Genomic DNA, 23,989 nt, shown 5'->3' with positions numbered 1-23,989 from the left:
AGCAATGCAAATCGCAAATACAAAGCCCAGCGTTAAAGTTGGAGAACCTGTAAGCTCTTGGCAAGGTTGGATTGGACATTGGGTTAAACTCCAACCGGGCTGACGTCCCCTCTATCTGCTGGCTGTTGGGGCCTGGAGATAAGTTTGGTCAGTCTCGGCCCAGTTGCTGTGGGTCCAGAGAACAAGTGACTGATTGGCAATACCACTCACATTGGCCCACGGGTGGCTGGCGCAGGAAACAGGCCTCAATGGGGCGGGGGGGGGCTCTGGAGCTGAGGCCCACTGTTAGGGCAGAGGAGAGGGAGCTTCAAGCCTCATCGAGCTTTGAGTACTTGCCGTTGACACTCGAGATCGTTCCATTCCCCAGTACGCTGTACACATTTCTCACTTCAATAAACACGAGGAAACAATTAATGAATGAACCAACCCACTGGAAAGATGGGTAGATGCATTCTTTACTTGACTTGCAGCCAAGAAAACATGATTTTATCTGACAAAGCCAAGTACAAACTAAATTAAGAGAGGCTGAACAACATCTTGTATTTATGTAGCGCCTTTAATGTAGTAAAACGTCCCAAGACGCTTCACAGGAGTGATATAAAACAACATTTGACATTTGCGAGACATTGAGGTGTCAGAATTACGCTTAGTCATCTGCATACTTTGCACAAAATCTAGGCCGACACTGCAGTGCAGTACTGAGGGGAGTGCTGCACTGTCGGAGGGGCAGTACTGAGGGAGTGCTGCACTGTCGGAGGGGCAGTACTGAGGGAGTGCTGCACTGTCGGAGGGGCAGTACTGAGGGAGTGCTGCACTGTCGGAGGGGCAGTACTGAGGGAGTGCTGCACTGTCGGAGGGGCAGTACTGAGGGGAGTGCTGCACTGTCGGAGGGGCAGTACTGAGGGGAGTGCTGCACTGTCGGAGGGGCAGTACTGAGGGGGTGCTGCACTGTCGGAGGGGCAGTACTGAGGGGGTGCTGCACTGTCGGAGGGGCAGTACTGAGGGAGTGCTGATCAAGTGTGGTCAGTGCTTCAATGCTGGGGATGTTGGCCTGGTCGAGGACGCTAATGTTTGTGCATCTGTCCTCCCAGGGGATTTGCAGGATCTTGCGGAGACACCGCTGGTGGTATTTCTCCAGTGACTTGAGGTGTCTACTGTACATGGTCCATGTCTCTGAGCCATACAGGAGGGCGGGTATTACTACAGCCCTGTAGACCATGCGCTTGGTGAGAGTTTTGAGGGACTGATCTTCAAACACTCTTTTCCTCAGGCGGCCGAAGGCTGCACTGGCGCACTGGAGGCGCTGCTGGATCTCATCACAATGCCTGCTCTTGTTGATAGGAGGCTCCCGAGATGTGGGAAGTGGTCCACGTTGTCCAGGGCCACGCTGTGGATCTTGATGTTTGGGGAGCAGTGCTGTGTGGCGAGGACAGGCTGGTGGAAGACCTTTGTCTTACGGATGTTTAGCGTAAAGCCCATGCTTTCATACGCCTCAGTAAATATGTCGACTATGTCCGGGAGTTCAGCCTCTGTGTGTGCATCGACGCAGGTGTCTCCACGTACTGTAGCTCGACGACAGAGGCTGGAGTGGTCTTGGACCTGGCCTGGAGACGGCGAAGGTTGAACAGCTTCCCACTGGTTCTGTAGTTTAGCTCCACTCCAGCGGGGAGCTTATCAACTGTGAGGTGGAGCATGGCAGCGAGGAAGATTGAGAAGAGGGTTGGGAGCACTGACGCAGCCCTGCTTGACCCCGGTCCGATCATGAATTGGGTCTGTGATGGATCGTTGTGATGGCTCCCGAGGGAGCTCCCCTGCTAAACAGCTCCGCGGCCCTCTAACTTCCCCCTCCCAAGCCCCAGCCCTAATCGACCCCAATAGGGGGTCTTAAAGACTAAAATCCCCACCCTAACCCCAAACCCGCGATTCCCAAAGTTCGGGCCTATCTCAGGCCTTCCGCCACATCGGCGTTTCCCGGCTGGACCTCCTGCTGACTCGACGCGACCTCGACCTGGACCTCCCGGCTGGACCTCCTGCTGACTCGATGCGACCTCGACCTGGACCTCCCGGCTGGACCTCCTGCGGCGACTGGGCCTGGCTATCGGGCCTCCATCTCCCCCCCACCTCATCTCGTCCTCTCCTCCTCCAGCACCTGGTGAGTACAATGGCTGTGACCCCCCCCTGCCCCCCCCATTCTGAGCCCCAGTGCACCGCTGCCCCCCCCCCCCCCCCCAATGCCTGACCCCAAACACCGCCGCCCCCCCAATGCCTGACCCCAAACAAACCTTGGACCACCTACCATCAAAGGCGCTGCCCAGCACCAAGCCTGCGGCCAACACCTCGCCGTAGGCAATTAGGCCCATACAGCAGTGCCTGGTCTCCAGTCATCCTGGCCCCCCTTGCCACTGGACCAAGACCTCGCTCATCGGTAGTGGGTAAAATGATGGAATCAATTATTAAGGATGTCATAGCAGCACATTTGGAAAGAGGTGACATGATAGGTCCAAGTCAGCATGGATTTGTGAAAGGGAGATCATGCTTGACAAATCTTCTGGAATTTTTTGAGGATGTTTTCAGTAAAGTGGACAAAGGAGAACCAGTGGATGTGGTGTATTTGGACTTTCAGAAGGCTTTCGACAAGGTCCCACACAGGAGATTAATGTGCAAAGTTAAAGCACATGGGATTGGGGGTAGTGTGCTGACGTGGATTGAGAACTGGTTGTCAGACAGGAAGCAAAGAGTAGGAGTAAATGGGTACTTTTCAGAATGGCAGGCAGTGACTAGTGGGTTACCGCAAGGTTCTGTGCTGGGGCCCCAGCTGTTTACATTGTACATTAATGATTTAGACGAGGAGATTAAATGTAGTATCTCCAAATTTGCGGATGACACTAAGTTGGGTGGCAGTGTGAGCTGCGAGGAGGATGCTATGAGGCTGCAGAGCGACTTGGATAGGTTAGGTGAGTGGGCAAATGGATGGCAGATGAAGTATAATGTGGATAAATGTGAGGTTATCCACTTTGATGATAAAAACAGAGAGACAGACTATTATCTGAATGGTGACAGATTAGAAAAAGGCAAAGAGACCTGGGTGTCATGGTACATCAGTCACTGAAGGTTGGCATGCAGGTACAGCAGGCGGTTAAGAAAGCAAATGGCATGTTGGCCTTCATAGCGAGGGGATTTGAGTACAGGGGCAGGGAGGTGTTGCTACAGTTGTACAGGGCCTTGGTGAGGCCACACCTGGAGTATTGTGTACAGTTTTCGTCTCCTAACCTGAGGAAGGACATTCTTGCTATTGAGGGAGTGCAGCGAAGGTTCACCAGACTGATTCCCGGGATGGCGGGACTGACCTATCAAGAAAGACTGGATCAACTGGGCTTGTATTCACTGGAGTTCAGAAGAATGAGAGGGGACCTCATAGAAACGTTTAAAATTCTGACGGGTTTAGACAGGTTAGATGCAGGAAGAATGTTCCCAATGTTGGGGAAGTCCAGAACCAGGGGTCACAGTCTAAGGATAAGGGGTAAGCCATTTAGGACCGAGATGCGGAGAAACTTCTTCACCCAGAGAGTGGTGAACCTGTGGAATTCTCTACCACAGAAAGTTGTTGAGGCCAATTCACTAAATATATTCAAAAAGGAGTTAGATGAAGTCCTTACTACTAGGGGGATCAAGGGGTATGGCGAGAAAGCAGGAATGGGGTACTGAAGTTGCATGTTCAGCCATGAACTCATTGAATGGCGGTGCAGGCTAGAAGGGCCGAATGGCCTACTCCTGCACCTATTTTCTATGTTTCTATGTTTCAGCTAAGCCCGTGTGGTAGCCGGCGTGCAACGATCACCCCACATTAAAAGGAATCACGCACAGGCATCTTCCACTCCTCTAACATAAAGTGCAACATCCCCACCGACACCTGGGAGTCCCTGGCCAAAGAGCGCCCTAAGTGGAGGAAGAGCATCCGGGAGGGCACTGAGCACCTCGAGTCTCGTCACCGAGAGCATGCAGAAAACAGGCGCAGGCAGTGGAAGGAGCATGCGGCAAGCCAGACTCCCCACCCACCCTTTCCCTCAACCACTGTCTGTCCCACCTGCGACAGAGACTGTAATTCCCATATTGGACTGTTCAGTCATCTGAGAACTCACTTTTAGTGTGGAAGCAAGTCTTCCTCGATTTCAAGTGACTGCCTATGATGATGATGACTGAGTGCTGCACTGTCGGAGGAGCAGTACTGAGGGAGCGCTGCACTGTCGGAGGAGCAGTACTGAGGGAATGCTGCACTGTCGGAGGAGCAGTACTGAGGGAGCGCTGCACTGTCAGAGGGGCGGTACTGAAGGAGCGCTTCACTGTCAGAGGGGCAGTACTGAGAGAGCGCTGCACTGTCGGAGGGGCAGTACTGAGGGAGCATTGCACTCTCGGAGGTGCCTTTTTTCCCATCTCATGCCACCATTCAATGAGCAAGGGATGTGACAGGAGCTACATACATGTCAGTTCTATCCTCTGTGTAACTCAGTAGTGGTGTGTGAAATTTTCATTGTGGTACAGAACACGCAGCGCAATATAAATGAAGCGTTAGGCATTGCCTCTTTTGTAAATTTGAAGTCAGTGCGACAGTAAGAACTTGCACTTACAGAACACCTGGCTGGATGTCCCAAAGCACGTTACAGTCGCTGAACGTGCAGGTAAACAGGACAGCCAATTTACAAAAACAGCAAGACCCCAGCAAACAGCGATGAATTCAATGATCAGCTAATCTGTTTTAGTGATGTTGTTGAGGGACAACTCACCAGCTCTACTTTGAAATGGTGCTTGGGATCTTTTACATCCACCTGGAGGGCGGATAGGGCTTCGGTTTAACGTCTCATCCGAAAGGCGGCACCTCTTTACGAGGCGAGAGGCTCAACAACAATAAAAACGGAGACTTGGGGCTAGAATTTCCTCTCAGTCCGCCAGCGCCCGATTGCTGCCCAATAGCTTCCCAAGATTATCGCCGGCAAAAGCTTCAAAATATTAAAAAATATGCCGGGTGAAAAACATGGGCGTTGCAGCCCCATTCCTGGGCGAAAATGTGGAATTTAGGGTTGATTGGGCGGTTCCGAAGGAAAATGGCCGATAAATTTTTAAAAATCACTAAAAATTTACCCCGAGGCTGCGGGTTGAGTCTAGCAGCATAAAAATACTAGAAATTATTTTTCAAAAATATCACATAAAAAAAACCCAAACATTCTCAAGACCCTTTTAAACTAAATCACCACAACAGAATTTTAAAATAATGAGTAAAAACAAGTACTAACCTTTTTCTTGAAGAGCTACTCACCTACCGCCCAGCTCTGCTGATCCTCATGGGCATTTTTTTTTCATACTTACCTGTGGGTCACCACTCAGCCAAATATCGCGCCAGGGCGATCTGAAGATGGTCCACGCCCCAGCGGTACCTCGAAACCGCTGGCGGAACACAGGTAAAGGACATTTTCGCTCACCTGATTACCGCCCACAATGGCCAATACTGCCCAGAAACCAGGCGGTAAGCCAATGGAAATTCTAGCCCTGGATGTTGGTCTGTCTTAACTAAACCAAACTATCTTTACTCATCCCAAGTTTTACGGTGTTGCCATGAAACGGACTTGTCAAGTTGGGTTACGTTTTTTAAGCAACACATTACTGCCGACAGTTTACCACCACCTGAAACCCAATCATACTCAAAGAAATGCCCAATGCACGAAGGATAAACACGGCTTGTTACAAACCATCCTAAACTCCGTTGCAGTTATGGGTGGACAACAAATGACAAACTCTCCACTCTGGAATTTATTGCCTGTTTTCTTTAGGAACCGCCCAGTTTTGTGACTGCTTGACACAGTATTAGCAAATTAGACACAGGATCTTCAAAGCAATCAGATCAATACCAGATTCGACGAGGGAATCCATTATTTTACTAAAAACCAACGCCAAATGGAATCTCGTGGAAGCGGAAGACATTGGATTAGGGTCTGCTTCAGCTGCCCATGTTCACTCACCAAATAAGTGATGCTCTTCAGATTGATGTAATTGTTCATTTGAAGATCATTCAGCCGCCCGGGAGTTGCAATAACAATGTCCACTCCTTTTGTAACGGTGCTGATCTGATCCTTACGGCTTCCTCCTCCATAAATACAAATACTGCAAAATGAAACATCCAACAATTAAACATAGATCAATTGGGAACATGAGGATATTGAAAGCTGCTCAAAGACACACAAGGGCGAAAAGAAATAAACTCGCCAAATGAACCAATCTGGATCCTGAATTCACACTGGGATTGGCCTGATCTAATCCTGAATTCCCACTGGGATTGGCCTGATCTAATCCTGAATTCACACTGGGATTGGCCTGATCTAATCCTGAATTCACACTGGGATTGGCCTGATCTGGATCCTGAATTCCCACTGGGATTGGCCTGGTCTGGATCCTGAATTCACACTGGGATTAGACTGATCTAATCCTGAATTCCCACTGGGATTAGACTGATCTGGATCCTGAATTCCCACTGGGATTAGCCTGATCTGGATCCTGAATTCCCACTGGGATTGGCCTGGTCTGGATCCTGAATTCACACTGGGATTAGACTGATCTAATCCTGAATTCCCACTGGGATTAGACTGATCTGGATCCTGAATTCCCACTGGGATTGGCCTGGTCTGGATCCTGAATTCCCACTGGGATTGGCCTGGTCTGGATCCTGAATTCCCACTGGGATTGGCCTGGTCTGGATCCTGAATTCCCACTGGGATTGGCCTGGTCTGGATCCTGAATTCACACTGGGGTTGCCCTGATCTCCTATCGTAGCTTTGACAACATGTGAAACGTGTCACTGCAGTGGAGTGTCTGTAGGAATGGGATAGGCTTCAATGTGAAACATGAACTGATTTCCTGATCCTATGCTGTAACGGAGAGGCACCCACGGAATAGACCACCCCAGGTCACTGCCACCTGCTTCCTGCAAACCAGTTGAGAGGTGTAGTCTGATAGGTGGTCATTGCCAACCCTGCCCGAGGTGGTGCAAATCTTACATTTAGACTTTATCGAAACAAAAGCAAAATACTGCAGATGTTGGAAATCTGAAATAAAAGAGAAAATGCTGGAAATACTCAGCAGGTCAGGCAGCATCTGTGAAACATAGAAGCATAGAAACATAGAAAATAGGTGCAGGAGTAGGCCATTCGGCCCTTCTAGCCTGCACCGCCATTCAATGAGTTCATGGCTGAACATTCAACTTCAGTACCCCATTCCTGCTTTCTCGCCATACCCCTTGATCCCCCTTAGTAGTAAGGACCGCATCTAACTCCTTTTTGAATATATTTAGTGAATTGGCCTCAACAACTTTCTGTGGTAGAGAATTCCACAGGTTCACCACTCTCTGGGTGAAGAAGTTCCTCCGCATCTCAGTCCTAAATGGCTTACCCCTTATCCTTAGACTGTGACCCCTGGTTCTGGACTTCCCCAACATTGGGAACATTCTTCCTGCATCTAACCTGTCTAACCCCGTCAGAATTTTAAATGTTTCTATGAGGTCCCCTCTCATTCTTCTGAACTCCAGTGAATACAAGCCCAGTTGATCCAGTCTTTCTTGATAGGTCAGTCCCGCCATCCCGGGAATCAGTCTGGTGAATCTTCGCTGCACTCCCTCAATAGCAAGAATGTCCTTCCTCAGGTTAGGAGACCAAAACTGTACACAATACTCCAGGTGTGGCCTCACCAATGCCCTGTACAACTGTAGCAACACCTCCCTGCCCTTGTACTCAAATCCCCTCGCTATGAAGGCCAACATGCCATTTGCTTTCTTAACCGCCTGCTGTACCTGCATGCCAACCTTCAATGACCGATGTACCACGACACCCAGGTCTCGTTGCACCTCCCCTTTTCCTAATCTGTCACCATTCAGATAATAGTCTGTCTCTCTGTTTTTACCACCAAAGTGGATAACCTCACATTTATCCACATTATACTTCATCTGCCATGCATTTGCCCACTCACCTAACCTATCCAAGTCGCTCTGCAGCCTCACAGCATCCTCCTCGCAGCTCACACTGCCACCCAACTTAGTGTCATCCGCAAATTTGGAGATACTACATTTAATCCCCTCATCTAAATCATTAATGTACAGCGTAAACAGCTGGGGCCCCAGCACAGAACCTTGCGGTACCCCACTAGTCACTGCCTGCCATTCTGAAAAGTACCCATTAGTTCCTACTCTTTGCTTCCTGTTTGACAACCAGTTCTCAATCCATGTCAGCACACTACCCCCAATCCCATGTGCTCTAACTTTGCACATTAATCTCTTGTGTGGGACCTTATCGAACGCCTTCTGAAAGTCCAAATATACCACATCAACTGGTTCTCCCTTGTCCACTTTACTGAAGAGAGAAACAGAAGTCCTGAGAAAAGGTCATCAAGCTGAAACGTTAACTCTGTTTCTCTCTCCACAGATGTTGCCTGACCCGCTGACTGTTTCCAGCATTTTCTGTTTTTATTACATCTTTATCTAGCAGACTGTTGCTGGAGGACTCAGAGTATTGGTTCTGAAGAATCAGTCACCTACCTACACTTAGTTAGTCGTTCACTTGGCTGCTCTGGAGTATCAGTAAGACTGACATCACAGAACAAAGCTGCACATCACTTTGACCTACAGAGGTGATCTTATTGTAAGGTGTAAGATTCTGAGGAGGCTTGACAGGGTAGATGCAAAGAGAATGTTTCCTCTCGTGGGGGAATCTAGAACTAGGGGGGCAGAGTCTCAGAATAAGGGGTTGCCCATTTAAAACGGCAATGAGGAAGAATAAGGGATTATGTGGAGCGGGCAGGGAAGTGGACCCGTGTCCATGATCGGATCAGCCATGATCGTATTAAATGGCGGAGCAGGCTCGTGGGGCCGTATGGCCTACTCCTGCTCCTATTTCTTATGTTCTTATGTAATTTCTTCTCTCAGAGGGTCGTGAATCTTTGGAATTCTCTACCCCAGAGAGCTGTGGAGGCTGGGTTATTGAATATATTTAAAGGTGGAGACAGACAGATTTTTGAGAGATAAGGGAGTCAAGGGTTATGGGGAGCGGGCAGCGAAGTGGAGTCGAGGCCAAGATCAGGTCAGCTATGGTCTTATTGAATGGCGGAGCTGGCTCGAGGGGTCGAATGGCCTACTGCTGCTCCTATTTCTTATGTTCTTATACATTGGCAGCAATGCTTTGTATCATGTGGGGCTGAAGACTGAGCAAAGCAAGGATTTTACCCCAAGCTAGCCTGAGAGCTAAACCCACAAGAGGGAGACGGGAAGCGGAGGGCCTGAGAAATGCCTCTTGTCCTATTACAGTGTCAATTTCCCAGGGCCCCGAGAAATTGGGCTCAATTTTCCCCAATGCTCTTTTTTTGTGTGGCATATTGCCAGTTTTTCTTGGCCCCAACTACTCTCCCCAAAAAAGTAGCCAGCCTTCTGACACAGTCTGCATCACTCGGGTGCAGGTACGAATGCCTGCCTTGATATACCCGACGTGGGTAAGGCTTCCTGCCCATCATCCTATGTGCTGAGGCTCCTCATGCGAATCGTCTCCTCCGCAGCACCATCATACAGAAGGCTTCCACAAGGTATGACATCGTCAGTATTGCCCCCATGGTTAAATTGTACTTTTGCAAGAAGCTCAAAAGGGCAGGACAAGGTTCTTTGTTCTCTCTCTGCCCGGGGTCAACGCCTTAGTATGGACCACACCCAGGTCTGAGCAGGCGAAATGCTCGGGAAAACGCCCCTCCCACAACCCCCCCCCCCCCTCGCCGGGCTTTATTTGATGCGTAGTGTAGGCTTCTCATACTTCCCGTTCACCTTCCACAGCCCCACCCACCAAACCACCGCCCCCTCTGAGCTTCTTTTGAAGCCGAGTCCCGAGCCCCTGTGTCCGGGCGAGGGACCGATTCTGCCGGCCGACACACCAACCCTCGAGAGTCCGGCTTGGAGTTGTTCGGTGGTGGCGTGCGTGTAATTTAAAACAAAATGAAAACTTAAAATAATTCCATTAAACTTCCATTTCCTGCGTTTTAAGTTTTAAAAATTTAAGCTTGATTGTGGATATTTGTGTCTTGACTCCCTCCAAAAAATTCGCATAAAAACAATGGAGTCTTTCTGTGCCGATTTTTTCATGTGCGCTGGTAAGTGCCGAGAAGTTTTTTTCAGGAGTGGTCACATACGCTGTCCTGGGATAAATTTAAATTGGCCAAACTTTCATAATTGTGACAAACTGGCGCAGACATCAGGTTACACCCCCTATGACGCCAAAAAAAACTGATCTAAAAAAATCGTAACTGAGTTACGCTGGCACACAAAGATTGGGGAAACTTGGATTTTTTTTTTTTTAAAAACGGCACAAATCGCTGGGGAAAATGGAGCCCATTGAACCTACAATACAGGGTGCGGTTCAGTAGAGGGGTGTTATCCAGCCATAGCTGCTTCCAACGCTGTAGACACGAGGCACAAAGCAAACCACACCATTTAACGTTCATTCTGTAGGGATGTCAGTGTTGCTGATTTGATATTGGAAGCACCGGGCATTAAGATTTGAGCAACCAGCAGCCAGGACCCACGAGCCAGCCAGAAATGCAGGTCTTCACCCCTCCAGCCACCATTAATCATATCGTGAATTGAAGAGACAGCTGGAGCAGCAGAATTATGGTGAGGCTTGTATACAAAAGGCTGGATAGCGTGGATAGAAAGATAAAACAGGACATATGAAAGCAGCTCTCTGACTTTTACCTGAACTTATTGCATAGCTATCATCAGTACCTCTTAATTCCTTTGTAACTGTATTTGTTGCACTCTTCCTGTATCTGAAGAGCAAGCTCTCTGGTTGGAGTGAGGACCAACATCCCAGGGCCATCACACTTATCCCGCGTCCTAAACACAAACAGAGTTGTTACAGAGTACAGGCACAGCACAATCCAATGGGAATGGATGACAGCCCTCGTCAGCCAGACGACCCTTGGCAAGTCTTAAAACAATGACAAGTGTGCACTGCTCAGTGGGACATGGAGGCTGGGGCCTTGTCCTGGAGTTTTCGTATCAACACAATGATTAATATTTCCGTATCACTGAAATTTCAACTACTCATTTGACACCAAATATATTGCGTCATTTTAGAACGTACCTGATTTACCAGCAAACAAAAGAATCAATAAATAACTCCTTACCTAACTGTACGAGCCTTGGCAGCTGCCAACACTGAATGACCACTAAATGCGTAACACAGTATAGCGACTGCATGAAGGACCGTGGAATCAATACAGGGCAGTAATCTCACTCATTAATGGTTACAGTAATCTCACTGATCGTTACAGTCCTGTAATCTCTGATTAATGATTACAGTAATCACATTGATTAATGGTTAAATTGATGAATGGTTACAGCGATCTCACTAATTAATGGTTGCAGCAATCTCACTGATTAATGACTACAGTAATCGCACTGATGATTACAGCAATCTCACTGATTAATGACTAATAATTAATAAGATCAGTGTCACTAATCAGTGAGATTGCTGTAATCATTAATCAATGAGATTGCGGTGAGCATTAATAAGTCAAATTACTGTAATCATTAATCAGAGAGATTGCTGTAATAATTACTCAGATTACTGCATTGTAACCATAATAATTAATGTGATATTACTATGGTTACAATGCAGTAATCTCAGTAATTATTACAGCAATCTTTCTGATTAATGATTACAGTAATTTGACTTATTAATGCTCACCGCAATCTCATTGATTAATGATTACAGGGCAATTATAGTATTCTCACTGATTACAGTGCATTAATCTCATTGATTAATGATTGCAGTAATCTCTGATTAATGATTACAGCAATCATTGATTAATGTATAGTGATCTCACTAATTAATGGTTACAGTGATCTCAATGATTACAGTAATCTCTGATTAATGATTACAATAATCTTACTTATTAATGCTCACAGCAATCTCACTGATTAATGGTTACAGGGCACTAATCTCACTGATTAACGATTACAGTAATCTCACTGATTAATGGTTACAGTAATCTGATGATTACAGCAATCTCTTATTAATTACAGTAATCTCATTTATTAATTATTACAATGGTTACAATGCAGTAGTCTCACTGAGTAATGGTTAAAGCAATCTCACTCATTAATGATTACAGCAATCTCACTCATTAATGATTAAAGCAATCTATGATTACAGTGATCTCATCGATTAATGGTTACAGTGTTCTCATTGATTAATGGTTACAGTGATCTCATTGATTACAGTAATCTCTGATTAATGATTACAGCGATCTCACTGTTTAATGGTTAAAGTCATCTCACTGGTTAATGGTTACAGGGCACTAATCTCACTGATTAATGGTTACAGTAATCTGATTAATGATTACAATAATCTTACTTATTAATGCTCACAGCAATCTCAGATTAATGATGACAGCAATCTGATTAATTACAGTAATCTCACTTATTAATTATTACAATGGTTACAATGCAGTAGTCTCACTGAGTAATGGTTACAGCAATCTCACTGATTAATGGTTAAAGTAATCTCACTGATTAATGATTACAGCAATCTCACTGATTAATGAATACAGCAATCTATGATTACAGTGATCTCATTGATTAATGGTTACAGTGATCTCATTGATTACAGTCATCTCTGATTAATGATTACAGTGATCTCACTGTTTAATAGTCATCTCACTGATTAATGGTTACAGCCATCTCACTGATTAATGACAGTAATCTCACTGATTAGTGATTAACAATTACAGTAATCTCATTGATTAATGCTTACAGTAATCTGATTAATGGTTAGTGATATCACTGATTAATAGTTAGTGATCTTACTGATATTACAGTAATCTCTGATCAATGATTACAGTGATCTGATTATTACAGTAATCTCACTAATTAGTGCATTAATCTAATTAATGTTACAGTAATCTCTGATTAAAGATTACAGCCATCTCGCTGATTAATTACAGTAATCTCACTGATTAATCGTTAGTGCAGTAATCTTACTGATCAATGATTACAGAGCAGTAATCTTTGATTAATGATTACAGAAATATCTGATTAATGATTACAGTAATCTGTTTAATTACAGTAATCTGATTCATGATTACAGCAATCTCACTGATTAAGTCAGTGCAGTAATCTTACTGATCAATGATTACAGAGCAGTAATCTCTGATGATTACAGCAATCTCTCTGATTAATGATTACAGCAATCTCTGATTATTTACAGTAATGTCAATTAATGATTACAGCAATCTCTGATTAATTACAGCAATCTCTCTGATTAATGATTACAATGCAGTAATCTCACTGATTAATGATTACAGTAATCTCTGATCAGTGAGAATAATTAATCGTTAATCAGTGAGATTATTGCATTGTAATCATTAATCAGAGAGATTGCTGTAATCATCAGAGATTACTGTTCTGTAATCATTGATCAGTAAGATTACTGCACTGACTTAATCAGTGAGATTACTGTAATCATTAATCGGTGAGAATAATTAATCGTTAATGATTACAGCAATCTCTGATTAATTACAGTAATGTCGATTAATTACAGTAATGTCAATTAATGATTACAATGGTTACAATGCAGTAATCTCTGATTAATGATTACAGCAATCTGATTAATGATTACAATAATCTCATTGATTAATGGTTACAGTGATCTCACTAATTAATGGTTACAGTGATCTCACTGATTAATCGTTACAATGCAGTAATCTTACTGAGCAATGGTTACGGAGCAGTAATCTCTGATGAATTACAGTAATCTCACTGATTAATGGTTACAGCAATCTGATTAATTACAGTAATCTCACTTATTAATGATTACAATGGTTACAATGCAGTAATCTCACTGATTAAAAGTTAGTGATCTGTTATTACAGTATCTCTGATTAAACGTTACAGTGCAGTAATCTTACTGATCAATGATTACAATGATCTCATTAATGGTTGCAGTGACCTCACTGAGTAATGATTACAGCAATCTCTCCGATTAATGATTACAGTAATCTCACTAATCAATGATTACAGGGCAGTAATCTCAGAGTGTTTTGGACGATATGAAACTGTATCAACCTTGCTCTGTTTATCTGTACCAGTTCACTTAAGTATTTTTAGAATCTACAAACTGTGGCGTTGGTTGTCGTAGTTCTATTTTTCACAGGCATTTTTGCTGCATCAATGATACTAGTTTCACTTCCTGTTACATAACTGAGAATCTAAGAGGCAAAACTTGTCAAAACTTTAAATCATTTATGTGAAAGGAACAAAAGAGGCTATAAGTACAATGTAGAAGTGAATACATTACTGAATGGCGTCTGAGGTGGTCCCAGGGCACGGGTAATGTCCATCCTGAGCTCAGGCTAGAAGGAGAACAGTATTATTATGTTTCAACCAGTCCAGGGAGGAGACTTCACTTGCGGCATTAATAATTGTCTTTGCAAAGGGTTACTTGTTCAAGTCACATGCTTGTGGTGTGCGGTAAAGCCAGGCAACTAATGCTCAGCCATACTTTTAGCAAAGCCACTAATGCTGCAGTTCATGCAAAGCCCAGGGTTCATCTGGCAACCTGATTGAAAACTGACAAAACTCTCAATGTTCATGATTGCTGTCTCTCCATTGAACGATTATTGGAGTAACGATAAAATTGAGACAATCACGGAACCACTGACTTTTTACAGCAAAGGAGGCCAGGTCAGCCCATCATACCAGTCCCAGGTCTCAAACATTATACCACTTACTTACTCCCATTGCCAATCAGTCCCATTCCCCATCGCTCCCCATGTCCCTCTCTCTGTGATAGACCTCTCCCCTCAGTCCCGTTCCTCATCGCCCCGTGTCCCTCTCTGTTACAGACCTCCCCCCTCAGTCCCGTTCCCCATCGCCCTGTATCCCTCTCTCTGTGATAGACCTCCCCCCTCAGTCCCATTCCCCATCGTTCCCCATGTCCCTCTCTCTGTGATAGACCTCCCCCCTCAGTCCCGTTCCCCATCGTCCCTCCCCCCTCCCTGTGCCCTCCCTCTCTGATGGACCTCCCCCCTCCCCCCCCTCAGTCCCGTTCCCCCCCACCCCTCCCTGTGCGCTCTCTCTCTCTGATAGACCTCTCCCCTCAGTCCCGTTCCCCATCGCCCCGTGTCCCTCTCTGTTACAGACCTCCCCCCTCAGTCCCGTTCCCCATCGCCCTGTATCCCTCTCTCTGTGATAGACCTCCCCCCTCAGTCCCATTCCCCATCGCTCCCCATGTCCCTCTCTCTGTGATAGACCTCCCCCCTCAGTCCCGTTCCCCATCGTCCCTCCCCCCTCCCTGTGCCCTCCCTCTCTGATGGACCTCCCCCCTCCCCCCCCTCAGTCCCGTTCCCCCCCACCCCTCCCTGTGCTCTCTCTCTCTCTGATAGACCTCTCCCCTCAGTCCCGTTCCCCATCGCTCCCCCCCCCCCCCCGGTGCCTCTCTCTCTGATGGACCTCTCCCCTCAGTCCCGTTCCCCATCGCTCCCCCCCCCCCCCCCCGGTGCCTCTCTCTCTGATGGACCTCTCCCCTCAGTCCCATTCCCTATTGACGCAGCCCCACCCCCCACCCCAGCTCTGGTAGGCCTCACCCCTCAGTCCCATTTCCCCAGCCCTTTTCCATTTTCAAATATTGATCCCCTGCCTATTCAGACTCTGCTTCCCCCACTGTTTGTGTTTTCCAATTGCTCCCCTTTGTCTGATGAGCTTGTGATATGAAATTGGTGCCCTCATGTTACTGATTCACTGACCAGTGAACGCCCTCTCATTCTTTCTAAACTCTAAATAGACCATCTTACATACTGTATCCTCGTGGTGTTGAAATTAGGATGGCCTACTCTCGATCTAGCCCAGCAACCTGATACCGTGGTACTTTCTTCCTCGCTCAGTAATCCCTCTCCTACAATCCATGCCTGCGGCCACACAGCCCACTGCTTTTTGATTCCTCGCTCCTTGACCTTGGTACAATCCTGCTCTACGAGCCTTGACCCCTGACCGAGGGGCCGGTATGTGCTGCCCGAGTGATGGTGACGCCGATCCTATTTGCCGTGGGCTTGGGTTTGACAGTTTTCAGCAGGTTGGTGGAGACACTCGTGGGGGAAAGCAGCAAAGTGTGCCTCACCACACGACGCACTGCTCCCCTGTACTCAGTTGATTTGTATCGGATGCGGTGAGGCTCTCTCAGCCTTGGCTGGAAGTGGAGGACACAGACAGTTAATCATGGGAGAGGCGCAGGAGAGAAAGGAGATGACATTTTACTGTCGGAAAGCAAAATGGAAGAGAGTGAGCAACTTACACTGGCTGCAAGTCCAGGTGGATGAACCCAGGCAAGAGATACGCCAGGGTTTTTCCAGTTCCAGTCTGTGCTATCCCAATCAGGTCTGTCCCCAGCAGAATTACTGGCCACGCTTGAGACTGAAGCAGAAACACAACCCACAGATCACAAAACTAAGTCTCACTGGCATTAACAGAATGACCAGTTTACAGAACGGCAGCTGAGTATAAAGTGAAGTTTCCATACCTGGATAGGTGTCGGCCGCTGGAACCCAACTCTCTTAATATTTGCCATAATCTCTGGATAATGCTGAAAAGCTTCCATAAATGCGCACACTGGATTAGGAATTTGTCGCTTTTTGCCTTCAATCATATCTTCACAAATTATATTGTTGTTTGACTTTCTATTAAAACAAGCATGTCAGTTCAAAGAGACCCTCGTGATGAACATTTTAAGACTTAGAACAACTTAAAAAAAGGAATAAGTCACCATCCAACCAGCCGTCACACCCCCTTCTGGTCCCGAGCCCAAAGGGATGAGCAAGCTGCTCCCAAGTCTCCTCTTATCCTGCCTTTAAGGCAGCTGCTAGAGGGCATTCATCATCATAGACAGTCCCTCGGCATCGAGGAAGACTTGCTTCCACTCTTAAAATGAGTCCTTAGGTGGCTGTACAGTCCAATACGAGAACCACAGACTCTGTCACAGGTGGGACAGATAGTCGTTGAGGGAAGGGGTGGGTGGGACTGGTTTGCCGCACGCTCCTTCCGCTGCCTGCGCCTGACCTCTGCATGCTCTCGGCGACGAAACTCGAGGTGCTCAGCGCCCTCCCGAATGTACTGCCTCCACTTAGGGCGGTCTTTAGCCAGGGACACCCAGGTGTCAGTGGGGATGTTGCATTTTATCTGGGAGACTTTGAGGGTGTCCTTGTAACGTTTCCTCTGCCTGCCTTGGGCTTGTTTGCTGTGAAGGAGTTTCGAGTAGAGCGCTTGCTTTGGGAGATGGCATTAGATGGGACATCAACAACGATGCCTTATTTGGGAAACTCTGGCTCCTATCAATGCCCCCCACCCCCAACAGTGCAGCTGGAGGAAGGAAGATAAAGCAGAGCTACAACTCTCAGTGGAGCTACATCATGCACCATTCTGTCAAATCAAGGACTGGTCTTCTATAAACATGCAATGCAAGTGAATACAATGGAATTTTACCAAATGCAGCGGCTGAGGAGAGACAGTAAGGTATCAAACACCAGGGGGCTTCCAGGCGTCAGTTAAAAGGCAGACATCAGTACCACCTCACAGCTACCTCAGGCTTTATAAGAAATCATCCACAAACAAATATTCACAAAGGAGAATGGGCGATACTGAAAGCTGCAGGTGGACATGATACTGGCCCAGAAATTGCGGTCGGAGGCTTCCCGCGGGCAGATGCCTCCAACTGAAATTTTTTTTTTTTATAAACGAAAGTACCCGGTAGTTCTGGAGGAACGTACACTTGCGGTCCGAGGCCTCCATTGGCAGCCCAGCATACGGGCTCGCGCATCCTGGGATCACGTGGGCCTGGACCACCAATGAACATGGAGTATTCTCATTGACAATAATGGCGAGTTCCGTTTGTACAAGCTCCCATTACTATCAATGAGAAAACCTCAAAATCAGAGAAACACAACACAATAAATAAAAAAACGCCTCACATATTTAAAATGGAAAACAATTCAATGTTTTAGGAAAAATACTTTAATAGGGGTAAAAAATAAACTTACCTTAATGGACAGGGTTCTCAATGTAAAAGTTAGTGATAACATTTAATTTTTCTATCTTTTAAAACTCTTACGATGGTGAAAGTAAGCTGTACACCTGCTTTCACCAGGCGTGAGAGTTTGAAGGACATTCGCTGGGCAGGAGTTGGGCAAATAGCCCAAATCTCCGGCCGCAAATGTCCTTCTCCTGGGGATGCGTGCAATCTGTCAAAAGACATTTCAACAGTTCGCAAATGCCGGTTCTCGGCGCTTGTGCATCGCGGACTGAGAGCCGGAGCTTGCGCATGTGCGCACATCGTACGCATTGGAGAGGTTGCAATTTACAGCCCAACAATGCGATCATTATACAGCATCTCGGTTCCCAACAATGCGATCATTATACAGCATCTCGGTTCCCAACAATGCGATCATTATACAGCATCTCGGTTCCCAACAATGCGATCATTATACAGCATCTCGGTTTATGTCTAATTCTAAAGCAGTTGTGCTACCACAGCTGGTAGCCTGGCCGGGTGCGCTGGTTAGAAGTCCGGCAACAGGTCACGAGGACCAGTGAACTCAGTCAATAGAAGCTCGAAAAAGAAACATTTTTAAGCAAATTTAACGCAAGACTTTTGCACGGACTCAGTGTACAATTGTGTGTCTGGAGAACTCCTTTTCTGCCAAAAGAGGGAGCTATAACACTTCCATAGCTGGCTTCAAGTCTCCGCTGGCTGGATTGCAATGCTACATTAGAACATAAGAAATAGGAGCAGGAGTCGTCCATACAGCCCCTCCAGCCTGCTCCGCCATTCAATAAGATCACGGATGATTTCTTGCCCGATCTCTATAGCCCTTGATTCCAAAAATCTCTCAGCCTTGTATATGCTCAACAACTCAGCATCCACAGCCCTCTGGGTTAGAGAATTCCAAAGATTCATAGAAACATAGAAAATAGGAGCAGTAGTAGGCCATTCGGCCCTTCTTTGCCTGCACCGCCATTCAATATGATCATGGCTGATCCTCTATCTCAACACCATATTCCCGCTTTTTCCCCATACCCCTCGATGCCTTTTGTTTCTAGAAATCTATCTATTTCTCTCTTAAATATATTCAGTGACTTGGCCTCCTCAGCCTTCTGAGGTAGAGAATTCCAGAGGTTCACCAACTTCTGAGTGAAAACATTTCTCCTCATCTTGGACTTAAATTTCCTACCCCGTATCCTGAGACTATGACCCCTTGTTCTAGACTTCCCAGCCAGGGGAAACATCCTCCCAACATCCAGTCTATCCAACCCAGTCAGAATTTTATATGTTTCAATGAGATCCCCTCTCACTCTTCTAAACTCTGGTGAATACAGGCCTAGTCGACCCAATCTCTCCTCATACGACGGTCCTGCCATCCCAGGAATCAGTCTGGTGAATCTTCGCTGCACTCCCTCTATTCACAACCCAGAGTGAAGAAATTTCCCCTCATCTCAGTCTTAAATGGCCGAGCCCTTATCTTGAGACTATGCCCCCTAGTTCTAGATATTCCAGCCAGGGGAAACAACCACTCAGCGTCTACCCTGTCAATCCCGCACAGAATCTTATAGGTTTCAATGAGATCACCTCTCATTCTTCTAAACTCCAGAGAGTATAGGCCCAATCTACTCAATCTCTCCTCACAGGACAATCCTCTCATCCCAGGGTTGTACCACCTCTAAGGCAAGTATATTCTTCTTCATAAGGAGACCAAAACGGTGCACGTGATATCAAGAAATGGCTGAAATGGATACAGTAAATGCTATAGGCCCCAACAACATCCCGGCTGTCGTACTGAAGACTTGTGTGCCAGAACTAGCCACACCTCTAGCCAAGCTGCACCAGTACAGCTAAAACACCGGCATCTATCTGACAATGTGGAAAATTGACCAGTTATGTCCTGTCCACAAAAAACAGGACAAACCTAATCCGGCCAATTCCCGTCCCATCAGCCTACTCTCAATCATCAGCAAAGTGATGGAAGGTGTTGTCAACAGTGCTAAAAGGTGGTACTTACTCACCGATGCTCAGTTTGCACTCCGTCAGGACCACTCAACTCCAGATCTCATTACAGCCTTGGTCCAAACATGGACAAAAGAGCTGAATTCCAGAAGTGAGGTGCGAGTGACTGCCCTTGACATGAAGGCAACATTTGACCGAATGTGGCATCAAGGAGCCCTAGTAAAATTGAAGTCAATGGGAATCAGGGAGAAATCTCTCCACCGGCTGCAGTCATAGCTAGCACAAAGGAAGATGGTTGTGGTTGTTGGAGGCCAATCATCTCAGCCCAGGACATCGCTGCAGGAGTTCCTCAGGGCAGTGTCCTAGGCCCAACCATCTTCAGCTGCTTCATCAATGAGCTTCCCTCCATCATAGGGTCATAAGTGGGGATGTTCACTGATGCTTGGTGTGTTCTGTTCCATTCGCAACTCCTCAAACAATGAAGCAGTTCGTGTATACACACACACACAGATGCACTCGGAGATGCCGATGGGGGTGGCGGGGATGGCACTGGGAGATGTCTGTGGGGGGACACAGAGTGTTGGCTGTCCCTTTAAATGGTGGAGCAGTCATAGACACAGCCTTACCACTTGGGATACCCAGCATAAAGGCTGGGAAAAGACACCAACGTGCTCTCATTGACCCCACTGTAACCACATGGGATACAAAATGGGCAGAGATCTGTCGTGACAGAGCTGCAAATTTTTATACAATCCCTAATATCCCCTTAATGCCCCTTTCTGGGGGTGCAATGGATCGGAAATGGATGCCATACTTCCATTATAATAAAGGCGCCCAGGAAATTTCAACAGCGTGAAGTAGGTGCCACATATTCAGATCTTTATTCTTCCCTCATTTTACAGAGGTCCAGCATTTTGAAAACAAATATTGGTTGTGTGACGCTATATTGCAGACCTAGAGCTCCAGGTCCCAGAACCCTGATCTGCACTGATCCCTCACTGTGACTGATTGTTAAAGGGCTGCCGCTCACTGTTAATGGAGAGCTTGCGGGCGGAGGCAGGAAGGTAGACTGACTGTTGGTGATGGCTCAGTGGGGATGTGTGGGCAGCACGAGTCCATTTGCGGTTGGAAGTCCTGCCAATACGTAACGGAGGAAGAAGAGTGGAGTCAGCAGAGGTCAAGAGGTGGCAGCCAAGGGTTGGATTCAGAGACATGAAGTCACTATATTTGGAAAAACGAAGAGATTCCAATATTTGATTGTGAGAGGAGTGAAGACTGTGTGCCCCGAGGGATTGCGATCTGAAGGAGCTACGAGCATAAAGTCAAAGCTTTGGTCGGGCAAGCAACTTGTTGCAGTAAATGATTTATTCCCCCAGAGGGCAGCGTTTCCACTGCTCTGCAACAACAGGCAGTTTGCAGTATACCAGATACACGGCTGTGTGTGAAAATGAATGGGAGGTGAGAGAGATACTGAGCTTTACCAAATAATTCGCCAAAACAACTGCTAGTGTAGGATGAATGGAGGGCTTCGACATGGAGAAGGATTGCATAGTGTGCCTAACACCAGAGCAAATATTCCAAATATGTATACACAGGTGCTTACTTTGACTTTGCGGCGTAACTAAGTCCTATTTTCACCTCCGTAACATTGCTCAGCTCCGCCGCTTGACTCAGCTCATCTGCTGCTGAAACCCTCATCCACACCTTTGTTACCTCTCGACTGGACTGCTCCAACTCATACCTGGCTGGCCTCCCACATTCTACATTACGTAAACTTGAGGTCATCCAAAACTCGGCTGCCCGTGTCCTAACTCGCATCAAGTCCCGATCACCCATCACCCCTGTGCTCGCTGACCTACATTGGCTCCCAGTTAAGCAACACCTCGATTTCAAAATTCTCATCCTTGTTTACAAATCACTCCATGGCCTCGCCCCTCCCTATCTCTGTAATCTATTTCAGCCTCACAACCCCACGACATGTCGGCACTCCTCAAATTCTGCCCTCCTCAAATTCTGCCCTCGAGCATCCCTGATTATAACCGCTCAACCATCGACGGCCGTGCCTTCAGCTGCCTGGGCCCTAAGCTCTGGAACTCCCTCCCTAAACCTCTATCCTTCTCTACTCCTTTAAGAGGCTCCTTAAAACCTACCTCTTTGACCAAGCTGTTCGTCAACCACCGTAATGTCTTATGAGGCTCGGTGTCAAATTTATTTGTTTTGTCTTGTAACACTGCTGTGAAGCGCCTTGCGATGTTTTACTATGTTAAAGGCGCTATATAAATAACGGTTGTTGTTGTCGACAAACGCCCTGGAAATGAGCCCCAGTACAGTAAGCCTCATTGATCAACAGGGCATTTAATGTGAATGGTCAATAATCACCTCAAATTTGGACAATTGTGCATATATTTCAGATTTTCTGTTCCACATTAGGTGTATCTCCATTTAAATTTGTCTGTTGCTACTGCTGCTCAGGCCCATCCCTTAAGTCTAGATACTTTGAATGCCGTCCATACCATTACACCAGACACCTCACCATGGAGCTCAGTGTCATCAACAAGTTTCACATTATACATACCTTTACCAACATGTAACCAGTGGGGTGTTAACAATAGATCACTGATGTGTTTTACTCAGTACTGCGCTCCCTCCACACCAACATAGCTTTCAATTCATCATTGCTAGCTTCGATTTTGCCACTAATCAGGCTTCCAATCCAGTCGGATATTTTCACATTAACTCCCGAGGACACAGCTAATGAGTCCGTGTGGCCATAGACCTGCTCCAATGGTGATCAGAGTAGGCCTCGGGGAAGAATGTTGCTGTACTGCTATTTATAACCTGCACGGGAACACTGCAATGGTTTCTGCCAACTGCCAGTCAATCAACGGCAATCAGACAAAGGAGAGGGGAATAAAGGGGAAGTGAAAAGGAGAGAATAAAGAAGGGAAAGTGAAAATGAGAGGGGGAATAAAGGGGAAGTGAAAAGGAGAGAGGGAAAAAGGGAAAGTGAAAAGGAGAGAATAAAGAAGGGAAAGTGAAAATGAGAGGGGGAATAAAGAAGGGAAAGTGAAAGAGAGGGAGGGAATAAAGAAGGGAAAGTGAAAGAGAGGGAGGGAATAAAGAAGGGAAAGTGAAAAGGAGAGGGAATAAAGCGAAAGTGAAAAGGAGAGAGGGAATATACAAAGGAAAGTGAAAAGGAGAACACAAACAGAAATAAAGGGAGAGAGACTGATGCAAAAACAGATGTGGGTGGAGGAGTGAGACAGACAGACATTCCTTTGCAGAATATCCACTGCCGTTACCCTTAGTGAGGGGGAACTGAATGTGTTTTCAATGGAGCCTAGCCAGTAACAGCTGCTCCGGGATTTTCAGGACACCAAGAAAAAAAAAATGGGCTAGAAAAATGATATTATTCCCTGAGTAAAACACACTGTCACTGGATTCAGACAATCTTTAGCTGGCTTCTCATAGGCAGGAAAGGGAAAGTAGATTCTTTCTCTACCTGCACTTATAACCTTTACAATTCACCCTTCCTCTCGAACTAACTTAACTGTTAGAACACTGATAAAATGTGTTAGCATTACACTAAACCTCCTTTTGCTACTGTGGCCCTTTATGTAGTTGGAAATGCAGACCACGAACGTTAATCTGCTCTTCATCTGATGCTCAGCTCCAGCCGTCCTGATGTTAAATCAGCGAGTTAAGATTTCCAAATTATACCAAACATAGAAATCCATCTCCTGATGTCTCTCCGCAACACACCCTCTTGCTTCTAACCTGAGTTCACCCACTTTTTAAATCAGAGAACGACAAATTGGAATATTTTCTTAAATCGAGAGACTGTGAAGGAGCAAAGAAATTTAAGAGTCCAGGTACACAAATCACTAGAAGCACAGTTACAAATAGCAATCAAAAAGGCGAATGGA

The 23,989-nt window shown here is 46.4% G+C and overlaps 1 protein-coding gene across 3 annotated transcripts in view; it reads right to left on the bottom strand.

The window, feature by feature from the left end:
- ddx43 (DEAD (Asp-Glu-Ala-Asp) box polypeptide 43) overlaps positions 1 to 23,989 on the bottom strand; it is a 91,429-nt gene that overhangs the window by 40,086 nt on the left and 27,354 nt on the right. For 2 of the 3 annotated variants that reach the window (XM_070884777.1, XM_070884778.1), the window contains exons 6-9: positions 16,590 to 16,746; positions 16,365 to 16,483; positions 10,796 to 10,906; positions 6,012 to 6,153 (exon numbers count right to left, since the gene is read on the bottom strand). In XM_070884777.1, coding sequence (XP_070740878.1) covers positions 6,012 to 6,153; positions 10,796 to 10,906; positions 16,365 to 16,483; positions 16,590 to 16,746 — 529 coding nt within the window. The remainder of the gene's footprint in view (positions 1 to 6,011; positions 6,154 to 10,795; positions 10,907 to 16,364; positions 16,484 to 16,589; positions 16,747 to 23,989) is intronic. The other variant, XM_070884779.1, reaches the window with a different exon arrangement.

The sequence above is a fragment of the Pristiophorus japonicus genome, chromosome 7 (genome assembly GCF_044704955.1).
Source record: "Pristiophorus japonicus isolate sPriJap1 chromosome 7, sPriJap1.hap1, whole genome shotgun sequence".
Taxonomy (NCBI): domain Eukaryota; kingdom Metazoa; phylum Chordata; class Chondrichthyes; family Pristiophoridae; genus Pristiophorus; species Pristiophorus japonicus.
The sequence above is the reverse complement of the archived record's forward strand: the minus strand, read 5'-3'. Positions and strand labels throughout refer to the sequence as shown.